This window comes from Antechinus flavipes, chromosome 2 (assembly GCF_016432865.1).
Source record: "Antechinus flavipes isolate AdamAnt ecotype Samford, QLD, Australia chromosome 2, AdamAnt_v2, whole genome shotgun sequence".
Classification (NCBI taxonomy): domain Eukaryota; kingdom Metazoa; phylum Chordata; class Mammalia; order Dasyuromorphia; family Dasyuridae; genus Antechinus; species Antechinus flavipes.
Genome location: NC_067399.1, coordinates 504,563,950 through 504,586,515, shown reverse-complemented (window position 1 = coordinate 504,586,515; position 22,566 = coordinate 504,563,950). Strand labels below are relative to the sequence as shown.

The window sequence follows — 22,566 nt, the reverse complement described above, 5'->3', positions numbered from 1 at the left end:
TCCAAGCATATGCCCATAGAGTATTGTCCAATCAATAGTTAGCCTTAAGTGCTCGGCAGTCCTGACCTCAGTGCATCGACTCAATAGTTTCAGCCCTCTACATCTTTGGTTTGGAACACTTCTAGGATTCTAGATTTTCTGGGAGATTAGTAAAATAGACACTAGAAAAGTCATTGGAATCTGTTTTGTCTCACTGAGCCCTGACACCATTAGAGTATGGCAAACCTTCAAGAGTGGCTTATTTGTTGAGTGAAGAATGAAGAGTTTAAGAAACTGATTTAATCTTCTAAGCATCTTTAGAATACAAACAGATGTTGAGTTAAGCTGGTGTCTCTGGTCCCTCCATCGCTGGAGGTGTTTCAGGGAAGAAAGAGAATTTAGAAGAAAAGGAAAGACAGAAGAAATGTGCTTCCAAGTTTCTTTTTTTAAAAAAAAAAATTTGAATTTTTCACTTCTAAAGCTGTCTGAATTATATGATACTGATTTAGGATTTTAAGAACTTTAATTTTAAAAGTATATTCCTTTTACTTTAACCAGTGTGCTTGCCTATTAAAATTCCTTTTTACCTTCCCTGTAAATATTTAGTCCTTATCTTCTTTTTCTTTCTTTCTTTTTTTTTGTACATTTGATGCTTTCTCTAGGCAATTCCTGATTTTCTGTTGTTGAAATTGCTCTTGGAACGTATGTCAAAAGAAGAATGCATCTCAAAGGTAAGAATAATTCCTTAGAGAATAACAGGACAATCTGTACCATTAGTTCACATGATGGGACTAGAAAAGGGAATCAGCTAGGGGACTTTGGATCTGATGGCTTTTTTCAACAATGACCTGCAGAGTGTGGGATATCATAAGCAGGAAAAAAGAAAGATGAACAGTGTACATGCTAATCTTGCAGGGTCCTCAAACTTTTTAAATAGGGGGCCAGTTCACTGTCCCTCAGATTGTTGGAGGGCCCGACTATAGTAAAAACAAAAACTTTGTTTTGTGGGCCTTTAAATAAAGAAACTTCATAGCCCTGGATGAGGGGGATAAACGTCCTCAGCTGCTGCATCTGGCCGCAGCCGGAGTTTGAGGACCCTGTAAAGATGATCAAAGGCAGAGCACGGAAGATTGCTCTGCGGCAAGTCTAGAAAATTGATGGACAAATCAAATAAACACACACCACCTAAAAAACAAAAGGCTGAATTTGCCTTTCACCTTTGATGAAGAGGAAAAGAGAAGTTAATTTTGGCAGTTTTCTCTTCTTTTCTTTAGGGAGACCTTTAGAAATGACTGGATTTTTTACAATGTAGTAGTGATTTGTAGCCTGCTCATCTAATCCTCTTTCCCTCTTCCCTATTACTTTTTTTTTTGGAAACAAAAATTAAACAGAGCTCAGGGACTGTAATTCAGATAAATTATATAATTTCACCACTACCTATCACAACTCACAACTGACTTGATTGTATTTAACAAGATGCCTTAGGTTCTGGAACTTGCAGGATTCCTTTAATTGTATGCATAGAAATATCAGAGGAGGGGCCAAATTCTATTGTTCTCAGAGGGACCCCAACTCTGCCTCTCCCAGCTAACATCTCCACCTTTTTCTGGGTAACCAGGCCAATATCAAACAATCTATGACTATTTATTAAGGACCTATAATGTATCAGATACTGTGTCAATATAAAGGGTATAATTATTGTGGTTTTATCCAAGCAAAAAAACTCCCAAGTTTCCATTCTCCTGGAACCCCCACCTCTATCCTGAAATTATGGTATTGTTCTGTGCCATAGTCACTTGACCTTGACATAATGGGGTTTCTTTCCACAGAAAAAGACAAAATGTTTTCAACTGTATAGTGTTTTACTTTTGGCACAGGAATAATAAAAGCAATTTTAATAAATAAAAGCTGTTTAGCTGTCAACCAGACAGAGCTGGCCTCTAATCTGTGGGTGACCACAGCTGAACAGAGCAGGCTAGAGACAGGAGTTAGGAATCAAATGGAAGTTTAATTTCAAAGAGAGGGAAACAGGACTCATGTGCTGAAACCCTTCCCCTAGTGGGGAGGGACGACCCGCTTTGCCTTAGTGTGGCCAAATCTCAACACTAACAGGGGCTGCCCTGACAATAAGGGGTAACTGCCACAATGTGACAAGTCTGATTCATAGCAGGGCTTCATGACCGGAACATGGATACGCAGGCGCTTGTCCAAGTTCAGGTGCTGCTCACAACAATGCAATAATTCTATGAAATAATTCTGAGATCATCCAGAGGGTGAGCGCAAAGAATTGTTGTTGTGCCAAGTCCAGGGTACAGCTTGCTTGCTTAGCTTTGGCTCTGAAAAACAAGGTGTCTCCTAATACCTTGATACAACATATAATAAAACTTAATATTGTGGCTGCTTCTCCTGGTTGCAGGAAGTACATGATCCAGTTCAGTTTGCTTAGCCCCTAGTGAGTAGCTAGTCCTCCTTGGAGTTGGCAAAGGAGCATGGAATTGCCAGCTACATTTTTATTAATATTACCTACTAGGGCAGATCATTAGCCGAAGACTAAGGAAATGGGCTCCCAAGACTTAGCCCTCCTCCTTAGAGCAACAAGGGTACATGGGCTTGGGACTGGGTATTTATACCCAGTGTCCTGTCACTGGAAGGGACATCTGACTGTTTCTTTTCACAACTAGGTCATGAGTTGGGAGTCAAGGTGCAGCAGACAAAAGCCAATGTGAGAGTGGACAGAAACTCTCTCGGCTCTGCTTGCCAAATAAACTTTGTGTTCTCCAATGTCTCTGATCTCAGAGTGGTCAGTTTAAGTTTCTGGTGCCTGAAAAGTATGACCTTTCTAAGCCTCTTAAGTCTGTGGCTCCTTGTGCTATCACTTTCTTAATCTTTTTAAAGCATTAGAAACCAAGTTTTTCCCGGCAAAAGAGGAGTAATCAAAAAGTAAGAGGGGCTCTATATAAAGCAATCTGATCTTTATCATTTCTTATTCTGGATAGACGTATTGGGGTGGGGGAGTAGACTCATGACCCAGCTTTACTTCTATACTTCTCTGCATAGTCATTTCTTATGTTACCACTCTTCTTATGGTACTACAGGTAGCCCAAATACAGATGTTGGTTTATGGATAGAATTCTCTGATCTTCCATGTTGGAACATGGTATTTTTTTCTTTTTAAGCTAGTGTCTTATGATATGCCAAAGCCACCTTCAGTAGCTTGGTCAACAGTTTGGAAATGATCACTTCAGCCATTCATTCAGTAAGTCCCTCCTATGAGTCAGATACACTTTGAAGCCCCTCAGACACAAACTAAAAAATATAACAATCCTTGCCCTTTAAGAGACTTATGTGGTACTGCTAACTATTTATAGTTTATGAAGCCTTTTACAAAAACACATTATTTCATTTGTTCTATAAGAAACTCAGTCTCAGATGTATGTGCTTGTGGAATAAAAAGTACAACATGGAATCTGGACTGATATAAGCTTGGAAGATAAAAGTTAATTAGTACAGTCTCAGTACATTAATTCTTTCTGGCCATTTGAAGCTTTTTTTTTTTTCTTCTTTGACTTGGCTATGATGTTCCTGGGAATTTTCACTTTAAGGTTTAGGTGGATTCTGTCTAGAAATACTCTGGTTCTCTGAGTTCTTTGTTTTCTTTGGTTATGGACTTCATATAGTCTAATGATTCCTTTTTTTCCCCTGAGGCAATTGGGGTTAAGTGACTTCCCCAGGTTCACATAGTCAGGAAGTGTTAAATGTCTGAGACTGGATTTGAACTCAGGTCCTCCTGACTTCAGAGCTGGTGCTCTATTCACTGCACCAACTAGCTGCCCCTAATCTAATCATTCTTAAACTTTTTCTCCTCTATCTGTTTTCCAGTAAAGTTTTGTTTTGTTTTTGCTATGAGATTCATTTGCTATGAGATCCTTTTAATTTTCTTTCATTTTTTCAACCTTTTGAATTTGTTTTAATATTTCTTGTTGAATCATGGAGTCATTGGCTTCTATTTTATCCATCCTAATTTTCAGGGAATTTGTTGCTTGGGTAAGATTTTATAGATCTTATGTTCATTCCCCTTCCAATTCATTTAAAAGACTTTTTTCAACTTAAAAAATGTGCTTCATTTTTTCAGGAATTCTAGTTGAGTTTGTGTCCAAGCTGTCTTTTCTTTGGAGGAATTGCTTGGAGATGTTTTGAAATCTTTCTCTTTTGAGTTTATGTATTGAGCATCCCTTCCACCAAAATAGTTTATTATATTAGAATTTTAAAAATTGCTATTGCTTGTTTTCCCAATTTTTTAGCCTATTTTTTGACTTTGGATTTAATGTTAGTATTGGGCTCTGACACATTTTTGAGGAGAAGACTGGCCAGGTCCTGATGCTGATTTCCTGGAGTTATTTAGTGTCATATTATTTTAGTGCTCTCAGAATTGTCTGATCTAGGACAAAGTTGACTGCTACTCCCCTATTCTCAACTCTATGATTCCTTGATCTGGGTTTTAGTTAGTAGTAGTAGTATAGTAGATTGTTCCTCTACTCAGCCACTATTAGCCAGCTAGGTAATTCTGGTGGGTTAGAATGATAAAAATGAAAGTTCCCCTTTTGCCTAAGGTTTCTGCCTAAGGTTTCTATAAGGTTATTGCTTTATAGACTGGTCTAGAGATGCTGTTACTGAGATTCTGTTCTGTTCCTTGTGCTGCAAGTTCCCCTTTCTTAGTCTCTAAGCTTGAACTGGATAGTAGGCAACAAAGCTACTAGTTGGTATCTGTCCCAATTGAAGTGCCCTGATATAATAAGTCTGGGGACAATTTCCTGCTCTGGTGTGTCTATCTGACTTTTGGAATCCTCTTGCCTTGACTCAGTCCCAGTTTCAGCAGTCAATTTTTATCTGTTCCCCTTTGCTGACATGAACTGCACAAATGATTCACTATGACTTTTTGATGACTTTCTCATTAGGATTTGATCTGAATAATGATAAATGTTGGAAAGGATATGGGAAAATGGGATACTAATGTATTGTTGGTGGAGTTGTGAACTGATCCAATCAATTCTGGAGAGCAATTTGGAACTATGCCCAAAGGGCTATAGAACTGTATATATCCTTTGAGCCAGTGTTTCTACTAGGCCTATATCCCAAAGAGATCATAAAAAAGGGAAAAGGAACCACATGTGCAAAAATGTTTGTGTCAGCCCTTTTTGTAGTGGCAAGGAACTGGAAAGTGAGTGGATGCCATCAGTTGGAGAATGGCTAAATAAGTTATGGCATATGAATGTTACGGAATATTGATCTTCTGAAAGAAATGATCAACAGGATGATTTCAGAGAGGCTTGGATTTACATGAATGAGCAGAACCAGGAGATCATTGTACTTGGAAACAGCAAGATTATGATCAACTGAGATGGACTTGGTTCTTTTCAACAATGAGGTAATTCAGGCCAATTCCAGGCTTATGATAGATAGAGTCATCTAAATCTAGAGAGAGGACTGTGGAGACTGAATGTGAATCATAACATAATATTTTCATATTTTTATTATTGTTTGTTGGTTTTTTGTTTTCTCATTTTTTCCCTTTTTGATCTGATTTTTCATAAGCAGCATGATAATTCTGGAAATATGTGGAAACATGTTTAGCGTATATTGGATTGCTTGCTGTCTAAGGGAGATGGTGGGGAAAAGAGGGAGAGAATTTGGAACACAGGATTTTTCAGAAGTGAAGGTTGAAATCTATGCATATATTTTGAAAATAAAAAATTTAAGATGAAATTAAATTTAAAAAGGATTCAATCTGGTGAATGTTCTAGATATTTTTGGAAGAATTGTAGAGGAAGAGTTGCTATATTGCTTTTGCATCTTGGCTCTGCCCTGATTACAATTCCTATTCTTCTATGCCTATTGAACATCTCAAACTGAACTTCCCATCTCAAATTCAGCATGTCTAAAACAGAATCCAAAACGAATATGTTATTTCCCTTTCAAACCTACTCTTCTTCCAAATGTCCATATTTCTATCAAGAATACCAACATCCTTTCAGTCACTCAGACTCATAACCTGGGAATATCCAGTTTCTTTCTCCCCAAGTTTGGTCTGTTGTCAAATCTTGTTGATTCTAACCTCCTAACATCTTTTACATCTATTTCCTTCTTTCCTCCCCACTCATGTGACCACTCCTAATTCAGATAAACCATAGTCCACTATTGTTCTACCAGCTTCAAGTCTCTCCTTTCTCATTCTATTACCAATAGCTGCTTCCTAAATGTTTGTAGGATCAACTATATAAATTCTGCTCTTTGACTTTTTTTCACTCTGACTTTTAAAACACTTCCCAACCTGAATCTAGACTGCCTTTCTAGGCTAATTATCCATTTCTCCTGTACATACACTCTTATGTTCCAACCAATTTTGCTGGTTCTTTTACATAAGACATTCAGTTTCCCATCTCTATACCTTTGTATAGGCTGTCCCTTATGCCTAGAATGCATTCCCTCCTCATCTGCACTCCTTAGAATTCCTTCAAACTCATATCAGATGTCAGTAGCTACATGAAATCTTTTTCTAATTCTTTATGACTAGGGCTTTCCTTTGCATTTAGCCTGATTATATCTTTTGCAAATATATGTACTTTTGTGTACATGTTGTTATTCCCTAATAGAATGTCAATTCCCTTAAGGAAGGCACTGATTTGGTTTTGTCTTCGTATCTCCTACTACTGGCCACAGTGCCTTGCACATGTTATCATTATTTCTGTTTGTTCTATATACTTGATAACATCAGGAAGGTGATTCCATGACATGCAAGTGAGTTGGATTTAAGTGAAAGTAGGCATATATTATAAATGTTGATCGATTGATTCTTAAGCTAGACTATAGCTCATGGGCAGTGTTGTAGTGGGTGTTACTCAAGGAGTAGAGCTTAATATTGATGGTTGTACTAAAAGGACAAGTGAGAGTTCTGTCGGCAAAAGTTGGTTTTGAAAAGTCTGATTATAAGTACAGCAGCTTGTGATGAGTCATGAGACATATAATATGGCTATGAAGGGGATTCATTCTATAAATCATCTTTACAATGACATTCATGATGAATCAGTGAAGTAGATAAGTCAAGTATTATTATCCCTACTTTACAGATGAAGAAATTGAGGCTAAATAATTTGACCAAATTTTAGGAGATAGGGAGAAACATAGTTCAGGGCATATAATTGGATCTTCTGTGTCATAAGTGACAGAACTAGAAGTTATGAAATTATCAAGAGAAAGGCTAAGGCAAAAAAGAATCTCAGAAAAGGCTAAATTTTCTTATAATCCAACCCTCCTCCCATTAATTATGGCCTCCTAAAGTGGTTTACCTTCTCAACTGAAAATATTATAAAATGATCACTCTGCTCAAAAGACCTTAGATCTTCTTTTCTTATAATGTACCAATCTTGTTTTTTGCTTCTTAAGAGGAATTCTTTCTCTTTCATTGCAGAGAATGAAAATAACAATTTTCCTTAGGATAAAAAGGGTGGGAGAAAGTCTTATTGCCTGGAAATGGTCTTCATTTTCCTTTACAAAATGCCTTATGCCTTAATCCATAATTTGTTTTGAATTTTCCAAGTAGAATTGGACTTTTGCATTGCAAATCACTATGCTTGAATTATCTGGGTCTGCCTCATGTCTCTCAGTGCCCTTTAAAGCTGAGCTACTTTTTATTTTTTCATCAACAATAGTGATGTGTCCCATTAGGCCAAATATCTAGTGATATTTACTTCATTTTCCTAAATGTACTAGATTCATTCAGAGATGGAACTCATCAATATATATACAGACTGAATTTAAGAAGCTCAGCTATATGCAATCTTGCACATCAGTTCAATTCAGTAAATATGAGGTAAGGTCAGGTACTGTGCCAGGCCTTGAGGACATAGAATAAACAATCATTGCCCTCAGAAGGGATATATTCTAGTAGATGTAAGCATTCTCCTGGTGTCATTTGTCCTTTTCAAAAACAAAATTAGTGTGAGGGAAAAGTGGGGAGGAGGACAGAGCTTTTCAGATCTAGAAGAGGAAAAGGGCTGAAGGGCCTGCGGAGAAATGAGACTCCAGCCTCATTCTGCCCCCCATCCTCAGACTTACTTGTCTCTATGTGCTCAGGGTACCACCTTCTACTGGTAATATATCCCTTGTTCTCATATATTTGTATCAATTCAAGCAACTGATAAACATTTATAAAATGCCTGCTTTAAGTTATACAAAAAAAAAAAGACAAGCCTTTTCCTCGAGGAGTTTACAATCTATTGGGGAAACAATGTACAAAATGCATATATACAAAGCAAATTATAGAATAAAAAGGAAAAAAAAATTTCCTGAGGCAATTGGGGTTAAGTGACTTGCCCAGGGTCACACAGCTAGGAAGTGTTAAGTGTCTAAGATCACATTTGAACTCAAGTCCTCCTGATTTCAGGACTGGTGCGCTAACTACTGTACCACTTAGCTGCTCCTAAGAAGGAAATTATTAACAGAGGGAAGGTTATAGAATTGAATGGGTTAGAATGAGACACATAAAATTCTTAATGTCAAATAAAGAATACTTAATTCAGTCTTAGTATCGTTGGGTTTATCAATTACTATTCTATGTTTAGTTTCTTCTGGTCTTGTATACCTAATCTGTTCCACTATTTAAATTTATAACCAGTATCAGATAGTCATGATGACTAAATTATGCTTTATGATATATTTTGGAATATGGTATTACTAAGTGCCTCTCTCTGCCTCTCTGTCTCTGTCTGTCTGTCTTTCTTTCTCTCTCTCTCTCTCTCTCTCTTTCACACACACATAGACACATAAATATTTTCCTTGAGATTCTTGACCTTTTGTTCCTTCAAGTGAATCTTGTTATTATCCAGTGGTAATTTGACTAGCATGAATTTATAGATTGAATGTATAGATTTATTTAAACAGTAGTTATTTTTATTATAATGAGTATTTCTACTATTATTTATGTAGTGCAGGTTTTCAGGCAACTGTTCCAACTCCTGCTCACACTGATGAGTCAAGTTCCCAGGGCATAGCTGCTATGTCCCTTTAGGTCTCTTGGGATATTTCAGAAGGTGTTGGAGAAGACTTTCCTAGAGTTAGAACTCAATTAATCCTTTACTGATGTGCTTCCTGCCATGTCTATTAGTTCAGAATGATTTTAATTAACCAGCAGTAAGTAGTTTTTAGGAAGAAATATTACTAAAGCATAGTAAGTAAGGAGAATTGATACAAAATATTTTTCATTCAGAATTCTGTGATTTTTCTTCCCCCGAGTACATACAGAGTCCAGGAGAAAGAAGACTCAAGTTTAGAAAACACATGTAAGGTACCTCACAGTATCTGGTTATTGGACGTCTCTTTCTTCCTTCCATGAGGTGCTCAAAAGTTCCCCTGGATGAGCATCCTCTCTGTTCTTGGTTCTCTTTGTAAACATGACTCTGTGCTGCTATAGGGTTTTGATGTCTTTCAGACATGTGGTTTCAGAGTTAAACAAAACCATACATGTAGATCCCTACGGTCTGAATATTGACTTAGAAAACTACATATTAACATTATCTGTGTCTTATTGTATTTTGATCTCGTTAGTCAAATGCTTCCTAATTACATTTTAATTTGATTACCTATTACAAGCTATGTGTTAATTCTGTTCCAGATCATCAAAGTCTACTAGGTCATCCTCTGGTCAGTGGAGGTGGGAAGGAGACCAAAGCCAAAGTCAAGGTGTTCCTCATTCTTTACCCCCCAAGAAACTCCTTCTAAGAGGACTTAGCAAGAACTTGATCTCATTCATGGCTCACTGATCATAACTTAAGTTCTAAACTGTTATTTTATTTTATAGGTGATTCAGAGGGTACAACTCTAAAGTTTTTTCAGCAAGTCCATAAATCCTTTCTGATATTCTAGTTCCTCCAAGGATATTTACTACTTTATGGTGTTTTGTTGTTTGGTTTGGTTGATTGACCCTGGTTCTCATCTCATTAAGGTATTCATCTTGCTTTAAAGGAGTGAGTGGGATTAATTGACTTACTCAATTCTACCCTTACATTTATGTCTTTCTTTTTTTTTTTTCCTTTCTGTCTGTTTGTGTTTTGGCAGGTGAAGTACCAGATATTTTATGCAATCCATAGTTGTTTTGTATGAAATTTATTTTTTTTCCTTCTGGATTTTGTTGGTAATATTTAGAAAGTTTAATGATTTGGGGGATTTATTTTCTATCCTGATACTTCATTGAAGAAATTAATTATTTCAATTAATTTTAGTTGAATCCCTAAGCAAACCATCATATTATCTACAAAAGTGACCATTTTATATCTTTTTTTGCCAATGCCTATTATCTCAGTTTCTTCTTTAAATTATTATAGTTAACATTTCTAAAACTATATAAAATAATCATTCAGACAATGGACATCCTTGCTTTTTGTTATTGTCTTTTAGTTGTGTCCAATTCTTTGTGAATCCATTTAGGGTTTTTTTGTTTTTTGTTTTTTGTTTTTTTTTTGGCAAAAGGACTGGAGTAATTTGCCAATTCCTTCTCTGGCTCACTTTTTTTTTTTTAAACAGATAAGGAAACCGACGAAAACAGATTTAAGTGATTTGCCAGGGCCACACAGCTAAAAAATATGTGAGCCACATTTGAATTCAGGGAGATGAATCTTCCTGACTCCAGGCCCCATGCTCTATACTGTGCTATCCAGTTGTCTTTACCCCTGATAAAACTGGACAGGCATCGAGTACTTCTTCAATACAGATAATGCTAGATCTTGGTTTTAGATAGCTACTATATACCTTATTAAGTAAAACTCCCTTTGTTCCTAAACTTTCAAACTTTGTTTTTAACATAAGTGGGCACTGCATTTTTTCAAAAATGTTTTCTGTGTCTAGTGATATAATTGTGATTTTTATTGTTTTTATAATAAAATCTACAATGTCTATTGTTTTCCTAATATTGAACAAAACTTTCATTCTAGGTATAAAGTCAGCTCATTAAATTCAGTTTTGAGATTTCTTGAACTCTTTTTCAAATTTGAAAATACTCCTTTTAGGATAAGTACTCAGGAAGGAAAGAGCAAACCTAAAGAGATGCAGCCCAGATTCTAAGCTCAGGATTACCCAGGCAGGACATAAGCTTTAGATACTATTTGATCATAGCTACATAGAACTTGCGGTTAAGGCGGAAAATTAGGTTTTTCCTCTTTTTGGTCTCTCTTACTGGGAATAATTTCTAATATGATTCACAGCTAGAAAAGGAAACATAAGCAGAGATACTAGTTCTCTTTTATGTGCTCACTGAGTCATCAGCACTTTTGGATCTATAACTGAAAAAGCAGCTCTTTCATTTCAATGTTCAAGCCCTTTAACCCTGTGTCATTCATGAGTAGAAGAAGACTCTTCAACAACAATGTATGTAGTGGACTGAAATTAGAATGACATCTCTCTTTATGCTATGGGATGGTCCTGTATAGGTCAATTCATTTTTAGTAAACTAATAGTTTTCTTCATTTCATCTTCATTTGTTGTGTAAATCCTCTTTTTTATTATTCATTTTGACAATTTACTTTTCTACTCTTTTAAATTAATTTAGTTAATAGTTGTCTATTATTTCTTACATTGTTATTTTTATTTTTAAAAAATTCCTGCTTTTATTTATCAATTTATTTTTTGTTTTCTATTTTTTTCTTTTTTTAATTTTCAGAATTTCTATTTTGATGTTTAGTTGGGCTTTTTATTTGTACTTTCCTATTTCATGTTTAATTAATTGAACTTCTACTTAATGTTAATAGACAATTGATAATTAATTTTAAAAGAGAAGAAAACTAAATTGTCAAAATAAAAAATGAAAAAAAGGATGAATTCTGCTTTCCAATCCATTATGCTATCATCTTCAGTTTTGTGGGTGAATTTATTCCATTTATATTTAATTTTTCTGTGTTTTATTTATTTAATATTTTTCCCCAGGTACATTCAAAACAATTTTTTATTTTTTTTTTAATTTTTGAGTTCTATGTTCTCTTTCTTATTCCCATCCACAATAATAATAATAATAATAATAATAATAAAACACTTGTGAAGTTATGCAAAACATTTCCATAAAAGTCAAGTTGTGGGGGAAAAAACACCATAGATTTCCTATCCTAATGAAAATTAAAAACTCTCAAGAAAAATTAAGCTGAGAGAGAGAGAGGAGAGAATGTTTCATTCTGTATTCAGACACAATTAGTTCCTTCTCTGGGTCTGGATAGATTTTTTATTCAGAGTAGTCATAGATGATTGTATTACTAAGAATAGCAAAGTCATTGACAGCTGGTCATCCTGGAACATTGCTATTACTTTGCCTACAATATATTTCATTTTGCTTGAGTTCATGAAGGACTTTCCAGATTTTTTTTCTTCCTGAGACCATCCTGTTCAGCCTTTCCCATAAAACACTAATATTTCATCATAAAGACACAGCACAGTTTATTGAGCCATTTCCCAATTGATGGACATCCCCTCAATTTCCAATTTTTTTTGCCCTGAGAGCTGCTATGAATATTTTTTGTACATATAGGTCATTTCTCTCCCTTTAAAAAAAAAATCTTTTTTGGCATTCATGCCAAGTAGTAGTGTTGTTACTTCAAAAGATATGCATGAATTCATGGCCTTTGGGGCACAGATCATATTTTTTGATCATTTATCAATTGGGTCATGGTTCTTTTTATAAATTTGACTCAGTTCCCTCTACGTTTGAGAAATGAGGCTTTATCAAAGAAACTTGCTTTGGAATCCTTTTTCACAATTACAATTATTATTGCTACACCTCCCCCCACACTTCCAATTTATTCTCTTTTTTCACTTTGTCCCTCCTCAAAAATGTTTTGGTACTGACCACTCCCTCCCCCAATATTCCCTCTTTTTTGTCACTGTCCTTTCCTTCCCATATCTCATTCCTCTCCTATTTTCCTGCAGGTTAAGATAGGTTTCTATAACCCTATTTAGCATGTATGTTATTTCCTCTTTGAGCCAATTCTGATGAAAGTAAGGTTCATTCTCTCTCCCTCTCTTTCCCCTCTTCCCCTCCACTTCCTTTTTTATGGGAGATAATTTGCACCATTCCACTTCTCCCTTTCCCTTTCTCCCAGTATATTTTTCTCTCACTCCTTAATTTCATCATTTTTTTAAAAAGATATTATCCCTTCATATTTAACTTACACCTATGCCCTCTGTCTCTCAATAATTGCCTTCTAATTGCCAGAATAATGAAAACATTTTAATAAGTTACAAGTATCATCCTCCATATAGGAATGCAAACAAGTCTTATTAAGTCTCTTATGATATCCCTTTCCTGATTACCTCCTTATGCTTCTTCAGAGTCCTGTATTTGAAAATCAGATTTTCCATTCAGCTCTGGTCTTACCATCATAAATGTTTGAAAATCCTCTATTTCATTGAATGACCACCTTTTCCTCAGAAAGATTATACTCAGTTTTTCTGGGTAGATGATACTTGGTTATGATCCTAGATCTATTGCTGTCCACAATATCATATTCCAAGGCCTCTGGTCCCTTATTGTAAAAACTGCTAAATCTTGTGTTATCCTGACTGTGGGTCCATTCTACTTGATTTGTTTTTTTTCTAGATGTGCTTGCAATATTTTCTCTTGACCTGGGAGCTCAAGAATTTGGTTATAATATTACTGAGAGTTTTTATTTTGGGATTTCTTTCTGATGTTGTTCGGTGGATTCTTTTTTTTAATCTTTTTTTGTTTTCCCCCTCATGATTCACTATCTGAAGTTAAAGTTTGTTTTGTTTGTGTCTGTTTTCTCTCAGATGCAATCTTCCCTCTTAAATTTTCCTTCCCTCCTTCCTGTCCCTGCCTATTTTCCTTTTGAACTTGATGTATTCAAACTCTTGTAAACATGTGTATGTGTATGTGTATGTGTACCTTCATATGTACCCTTCCTTTTGTTTAGCTAAGAATAATTTCATGAGATTTCTGGTGAATACTTTTTCTCTTCTCTTTTATTGATTCTTTAAAAATCAACAAAATAATAAAAACTCTAAAAACCTACCCACGTTCCATGTTTATTTTTCTTAAAACTCTCTTAGACCCTTGAAGAAAATGGGATTCTGAAGGAATGTTCGAATTTTAATAGAATGGAAGTTCTTTATTACCTTATAGCCCCTTCCAGTTGTTAAAATATGTTTTCCTTTCTGGGTTCCTCTTGTTTCTTATGTTTGCATTTTAAAGATTCTGCCTTTCTTTTAAAATTTCTTTATTCTTTTAAATAGAAATTGACAAACTACAGGCTGTGGGCCAAATCCAGCCAGTCACCCATCTTTGTAGGGCAGGAGAATTAGAAATGGCTTTTACATCTTTAAATAAAGTTTTATTGTTTTTAAGCGTAAAAATCATTTTTATCTCATGGTATAAAAACAGCATGCAGGTTAGATTTGATCCTCTAGTAGTAGTTTGCTTGACTCCTACTTTTAATGGGCAATTTTCCCCCTATAGGATTATGCTTAGTCTTGCAGGACACGTTATTCTTGGTCAAAAGTCTTTTAACTTTTGGAATACTGTATTCCTAATTTTTTTCTTCCTTATAGTGGATGTAACATAGTAATTTGTTGATACTTTTAACTATTTCTTTTTGATTGCTTATAGTATTTTTTTCTTTCACCTGCTTCTCAAGAACTAGATCCTTTTTATATAACTGGCTCTCTTTCCTATTGCCAGAGGTTATACTCATCAGAGCCATTTCCTTCTTTGACTCACTCAGCCTGTTTTCCCTGTTGACTTTTTAGTACTTTTTACTGAGTAAGAAACTTTGACCCTTGCTAAACTCAAATTCTTACTCCCTCAACTCACTTCTGTAGAAAATGTGTTGTACTTTTAAAGGACCATTGGGTAATGGTCCTTAAATGCTAATGTATTGATAGCTGCATTCTTAATTCTATCAGGCTTGATTGAAGAATTCTTTCCAAGAATTCTTTCCACCTTCTATAGGGGAAAAAAACAAAAAAATAACCAAACACTTTCTTAGCATTTAACGTAAATGCCCTTTGTTGTTGTAATTTAATTATTTGGGCAGAGTAGAAGTCAGTTGATCAGGGATATTCTCCTGATAGTAGGGATAGTAGTAGGGATGATCCTTGGAGTTGGAACTAGAATGTAAATTTTTACTAAATAAAGAAGTTTGTATTTCATTCTAAAGGCATTAGAGAGTCAGTAAAACTTCATGAGCAGTGGAGTGAAGTGATTTTTCCTTTAGAAATGTCAGTCAATCTTCAACTTTTGTGGCTACAAAATGATTGGAAAGTCAGAAATTTGAATGTTGATACATTGAATCTATGGAAAATAAGAGGTTAGGTTTCTGCTGTCCCCCCAAATTGTAATTTCACTAGAAATGATTGAAAATACACTTTTCTGCACACAATTTGTAAGAACAAAACATTAATTCTGATAATATATTTTTCCTAACACAGTAACCATGAAATAACCCATAAAACATAATAAACAAAATAAAATTGACAACATGCAAAACATTTTTCTCAGCAGCAATTTCCTAGTATTCTATAATATTTTGTACTGACATCTCAAAGAAAACATTTATTTCAGATAATATCCACTTTTATACCAAATTGACAATATCATAAATACTATGCAGCAATGAAAATTCTTACAACTAAAACATTGCATAATTCTACTATATTAGATGGTGATGTGAGAACATTGTGCTATATACTAAAGTGTTGCAAACCTCTTAGCCTTGTTCACCCTCTGAAAACCAAAGGAGAATTTACTAGAATTTAATTCATGGCTGTAGGAAAATCTGAGACTGATAAGGTCTTGATATCACCTTAAAACCAAAAGTCTTGCACTATTCTTTGGGGCAGCATTGCAGCATAAAACACAGGTTTTTAAGGCAAACAATGAAAATATGCAACAGATGCTCAGGGAGCTCTTTATTCTACATTGATAGGCTAAATAAGACCAGTGACTCGCCAAATAGGACATCAGCTGCTCCACAAACTTGCAAATATATACCTTTCATTTTTTTTCTTTACTCCACAAAGCCTGAATGTGCACAATTGCCAATACAAAAGTGAAAATTTAGTTACTGATAAAATTAAGTGACTGTCTAAAGACACAAAAAACCATAAATGTTAAAAATTAATTGTAATTGCAGTTCATCTATTGGATAAGGGAGAGACTGGATGCAGGGAAAAACAATTAGAAGGGTTTTGAAAAATATTCTAGGTTAAAGGTGATGAGAATCTCAATGTATTTGGTCCCTCAACACACAGATATAGTAAATATATAATTCTGTTTTCAGAAAGCTGATACAAATACACATTCATTTATCACTTAATTATTCCCATTTGGCTTTATAGGAAGATCGATATATAATTTAGAATGAGAGATAAAAGTATAGATAACTTCCTGGGAGAAATGTTGGGAATATAACTTATCAGGATTCAGTAGATAATGTTTTATTTTGGTATAACACAATCTCTTTGAAGAATTTCTTTGAAGTGACCATCAAATAAATTCAAGAAAGAGAAATTAGCACTTTGTATTGGAAACATCAAAAGAGATTGGTTTCTACCAGTACTAAGTTGGTTAACCATTCTTAAGAGTGAAGAGAATGACTTTGAGGTTTGGCAGCTCAGGAGAACATTCAGAATAGATGGGCTCAAGAGAGCTCCAGGAACAACTAGGTATGTAGAAAGAGGAATCAGAGAACTGGATGTCAGTTGTAGCAATGCTCCTTAACTATCTGTATAAGCCTAAGCAAGTTACTTTCTGGGTTTCTCTCTATATTTTCTCATTTGTAGGATGGAGAAAGTAATATTTATATTGCCAATCTCACTTAAATTTTTAAAAATTAAAAATTTGAAATTTTGTTAGTTATTAACATAAGGTCTTATTTATTAAAGCCATATAGCTCAGAAATTGTCTTGATAATTCAGGGGAAAAGCTCAATACCAAATCCAATTTATTTAAACATAGTGTTTATATGTTTCATTTTGCCTTGTCCATTATGGGAAGAGGGAAGGGAATAAGCATTTATATAGTGCCTACTTTGTGCCAGGCACTGTGCTAAAATTTTTTGCATATATTATCTCATTTGATCCTTACAGTAACCACTTAAGGTAACTTAAATTTAACTGCACTTTGTAGCTAAGCAAAATAAGGCAAATAGGTTAAGTGACTTGTCCAGGGTCACACAACTACTACTAAGTGTCTGATGTAACATTTTAATTTAGAGTTTCCTAACTCCAAATTCAGTCCTCTATCCTCTGCTCCATTTAGCTGCCTGATTAAATTCATGAATTGCCTGCAAAATGAGAATTAATTACCTATAAAATAAAAATAACTTTTGAGGAAGGGAAACAGGCTTAATTTGTCTAAATTGTGTCTTGATTTTGTTTTTCATCCTAAGCAATGGAAAATTGTTTTGGGTAAGAAGGATGAAAGAAATAAGATGTTTTTATTTAAGAATAATTCAATCAAATCTTTTTTTCCTAAAGACTTCCACAACATGATTAGGGTGGGTTGGGTTTTTTATTGTTGTTAGTGTTTGTTTGTATTTTGGTGAGAATTTTTTGTATTATTGTTCTGTTATAAAAAACAAAACATGTTCATCTGAAATATGGATCCATAGATACACTGCTTCCCTGGAGCATTTTTAAGATTCCACGATCATTAATGCTTGCTTTTTTTTTCATCTCTTTCTGGTCTTCTGTACCTTTGTCAAATTAAACAACTACAGTGTATTGTTCACATCATTATTCAATGATATTCAAGGTCCATGTTTTTGAGAACCAATTAATCTTCCAATTTAATCTTGCCATTTTGCTCACCAACGTTTTTTATATTTTCTTCATTCTTTTACCCATTGTAATCAGAATTTAATTGCTTAGCAAGTGTATTCATATTCAGATGATACATTTCTTTCTATATGAAGAAATGAATGTGGCTTTGTGTACCTAAACTTATTTAAGAATAAAAACATCACCTTGCATATGAATTAGATTTTTGGTGGAAATAAATTAAAAAGACAGGAACACAATCAAAATAAAGTCACAGAATTTCAGATCTGAGGGACTCTTAAAAGTCATCCAAGTCTCACCTTCTTATTCTACAGGAGGGGAAACTGAGGCAAAGATGGGAAATGACATAAGCACAGAGCTATGCCTAGAACTTCTTCATTTTAATGCACCATAGTGCTTTCTCTTTGAAAGCTTTTTTGATTGTGAGAATGGACTCACCTAGATTATATTTACACACTTATACATTTTACATTCTTTGGTTCTAGGTCTTTGGACAAAAACCTAGTTTGAATTTTCCTTGAATTTGTCTTGGAGCTGCTTGGTGGCAAAGTAGGTAGAAGGCTGGATCTGGAGAAGAGTCGGACACTGGTTTTGTGATCCTGGGCAAGTGACTTAAATCTGCCTCAGTTTCCTCATATATGAATAAGGATTATAATAGCACCTACCTCCCAAGATTGTTGTGAAGGTCAAATGAGATAACATTTGTAAAACTCTTAGCGCAGTACTTAGTAAATGCTTAATAAATGTTTGTTACCTTCCCTTAGATTATGCCAGAGTAGCATGAGCTAGGCAATATCTGTATAATGGGGGGTAGGGGGAATGGTGTTTTTTAAACTTATAAAAACACAAAAGCAATGACTTGTGAACAGTTACAGACTTGTCAGAGGCCTGATGCTTTATCACCCACAAAAGGCCATAGTTCTCCATAGCATCAAGAAGGCAGCATTTTATGGTTCTCCACAGAGGGCCAAGGAGGAGCAGTCAGTAGGTGAAAGGAACTGGACAAGCCTTATATCTCCGGGCAGCTGAGGGGGATTGCAGAAAGGAAACAAAAGGGAGGAACCTGTGAAGGCAAATCCTTGAATCCACAGACCAATGAGACCATTAGCTCTCTGAGCCCTTATAGACTGAGTGTCTGATGTTGTTCATCCTCGGGTGCCTCAAAGAAGTCTGAGCAGCTCGGGTACCAACTGCATGACGATTAAATGCATTTCGAGCACACACACACAAATCAATAAGATTGCAAGACCAGCCATAAACTGCTTCCCCAGCCCCCTCCACCTCCATCTTCTTTCTTCTTTCTCTCTCACTCGTGTGAGTTCCCTTTTGGGACTGAGCTCATTTTCTTTTGGAGGTGAGGCCTAGTTCAAAAACTTGTTGAGTGTAATGAAAGAAGGCAGGGCATACACAGTTCTCCGTATACTCCTTTTAAGACATACTTATGCCTTAAGGGAAGGGCCTTTAGTGTGATTGAGTTAGAAATTAGTTTCCCTGATGTTCAACTGTGGAGGTCACTTTATCCTTCTGTCTTTCTCTGCTGATATGATCTTCAATCATGGTTCTGTCTTCAAGTATCTCTTCTTTCTTCTTTGCCAAACACTTTGGAAAGCCCCATGGTACTCTGAGTCCCCCTAGTTGAAATCACATTTTCTCTAATGAAAAACATACGTGCTGCATCTTTGTGTCTTCCTGTGGTGCTGTTAAATGAAAGACATTCTTCAGTCTGCAGAGGAAGGCTTTCTCAAGTCTGTGTTCCTGTTTAATGAATTCTAAACACCCCATTTCACCTACCTGTTCAAAAAGAATCTTCCTTTCCCCCTCCCTACACTCTCACTCCTTGTCAGATATCCCACCTGAGCTCGCTTTGTTAACGTGGTGTGAGTTCACGCTTCCTACAGAACTTAAGAAAAAATTTTGACTAGGTTTGTTTGTTATAATTGGTTCTATGAATCTACGTACCTTCGGGCCTGTTTTCAGAAGAGGTAAGAAGTAAACATGGATGTGTTCAATCTTTGTTGTTGTTTTGACTCATTTCAGTCATGTCTGACTTTGAGGACCTGTTTGAGGTTTTCTTGACAAAGAGATTGTAGTGGTTTGCCATTTTCTCCTCCAGCTCATTTTATAGATAAGGAAACTGAGGCAAACAGAGTGAAGTGACTTGCTCAGGATTTTATAGCTAGATCCAGATCCAGTGCTCTATCCACTGAACCACATAAAAATTGAAATCAGAATTTGGCCCATTGGTATAAACACAACTACTAATGCTAGAAGGAAGGAATGGGTTGAACTCAGTGCAGAATATCATTTAGTTTCATTGAATGCACAGTGTACAGAACTCTTATCTGTTTCAGACATTTGCATGTGGTAATATGTCAGAATATAAACTGGTAGTTTATCATTATCATTTATCATTAGTCACAACAATCTTAAAAGCAACCATCAGAGACAGTTGTCTAAAGAGCAAAGTACATTATATGTACACCTTACAGGTAAAATATACACAGGTATTACTGTGAGGTAGTTTCTCTGTTTCAGTGAAAGTGAAAAATTATCACCAAAAAGGCTCATAGCCTAATGTATTTTTGCCTGGACCTTATTTTATAAAGTTAAAAACCTTAATCATAATCATAACTATATCTGGGATTCAAGATAATAATGTTTCCATAGCACCTTAAGGCTAATAATTTGGTTTTTTTTCATACAATAGCCCTATGCCAAGTCTTTCAGATATTAATATCCACAGTTGAACAAACTCAGGCCAAGGGTAACAAAGGGACTAGATAAAAAGTAAGTACAGATCTGTCAATTATAACGAATTCCATTTTGAGAAGATAAAATATTTTAGAGACCAGAAAAACTTCTGACCACTCATTGACAAAGTAGTCTGAAATATAAGTTGGTATAGATAATACATATGCACAGTGTTATATACTATATAGTTATACACACAATATATATTTGTAATATACATATATGTACATATATGTATACACACATACATATATATGTGCATGCCATGAATGCACAAGAATTTCACACATTTAGCATTTGATAAAATGAAATTATTATATTTGACACCTGAACTCACTGCTTCCTTTGGTTTTAGTGGCTATCCTGATTTCAGTATATATAGATTAAACTTGAATATATCCCTATCCAGTTTTCACATCTCCAAGTCTACCTCCTGAAGAAATATGTAGAAAATTTTGATGTCCTTCCTTTTGTGTTGTCATTTTAACCATAGAACCAAAACTTTAAGCTCATAGTTGGAAGATTTCCAGAGTTTTTATTTTTATTTTTTGGTAACAGATTTATGCTGTCTTGCCCATAACATGAGTCAGTATTTTATACTGAAAATGTTAACAGAGTTGAGAAGTTGTATGCTGGACTGCAGTACCACCAGCTGTTTGTTTTATTTTTCCTTGTGGTGTCATTGGACCAGCATTAATTGCATAGTTTTCATCCCACCGACAGTAGGAATCCTGAATTTTTTTGCCATTGTTTTGACACTCACAGGTTTATAGATGTCACATGCATCCTCTAAGGAGTATGGTTTTATTGATCAACAGCTCTGCTGAGACTGTGTGTTGTGCGTTCCTCCAATACAAATGTAGTTAGGATTGCAGGGGATCAGACGGGGAGGTCTTAGTGCGTACACAGAAAACTTATTGCAAGCATTATGTTAGGAGCGGAGACTTGGAAGAACATTTCATCTCACAGGGTTAGTGCACAGTGAGTATGGCTCCATTATTTCCTTATTTTTGGTGTTGCTAGACCACAGGGGTGGCTAGTGAGGCTAGAGATTTAGACCCCATTGGTTGGTCCATATCGTTAATGATGTTTCAATAAATTCTATTTGGTACACTATTTTAATACCAAGGAGACATAAATGCAGTTTAAAATGTAACAGTCCATACTATTATGTGGTAAGATTACCCCTCAACATAAATGATATAATGTTATGGTATATAATGTGTGTGTTTTTTAAATTAGGAAGTCTGAATGGAAGAATTTTGCCTGACATTTGACCAATGTAGTTGGGACTTAGAAGTGTTATTGGAAAATGGAAAATGTTGCTGAGGTACAAAGACACCTATTAAAATGCAAGCACCCATGGGAAGGGAATGCCATAAACCAGAATCAGTGAATACTTTATCAGGGTTTAGTTGACAGCCAGCTGAGATCAAGATAGATGCTTATGTTGGGATGCCAGGGGTAGCAGAGCAGGAAGAGAAGGCACTGATGGAAGATGGGAAGAGTATATTAAAGATACATTTCCCCAACTTTACAAGTTTTCCATGGACTAGCCCTGTATTTCACTGTTAGTAAGAACAAAGAAAGCCTAGGCAGAAGATTTGACTTTGAGATGAGACAAAAAAGGATGGATCCTGTTGAAAAACTTATAATACTGTGAAACCTAAGTAATAGATACCAGAAAGCCAGGTGAGCTTCCGTCTCCCTCCAAATGATCTACCACCAGATCCATAATTAAAGACATTCTTGGAGATACTTTCAGTAAATGAAATATTTTAATTGATGATGTGAATACCAGACTGAATTCTCTGACATACGGAACTGATTTTTATATGATATGGCTCATCTCAGATGGAATCTAAAGATTAGAATTACTGATGTTGGACTATAGAACACAGAGTATCAGAACTTGAAGAAATCTTAGAAGTCATCAAATACAACCAGCTCATTTAATGGATAAGGAAACAGAGATCTAAAGTACAGAAATGAGGCAGAGTGAGCAAC

At 35.3% G+C, this 22,566-nt stretch overlaps 1 protein-coding gene across 4 annotated transcripts in view; it reads left to right on the top strand.

Annotated features, from left to right (window-relative positions):
- The window catches only part of AK8 (adenylate kinase 8), a 158,910-nt gene that overhangs the window by 32,508 nt on the left and 103,836 nt on the right, over positions 1-22,566 (top strand). For all 4 annotated transcript variants that reach the window (XR_007950969.1, XM_051980248.1, XM_051980249.1 and 1 more), the window contains exon 5: positions 642-710. Coding sequence is in view for 3 of the 4 variants with exons in the window: in XM_051980248.1 (XP_051836208.1) it covers positions 642-710 (69 nt within the window). In the remaining variant the exon portion in view is untranslated. The remainder of the gene's footprint in view (positions 1-641; positions 711-22,566) is intronic.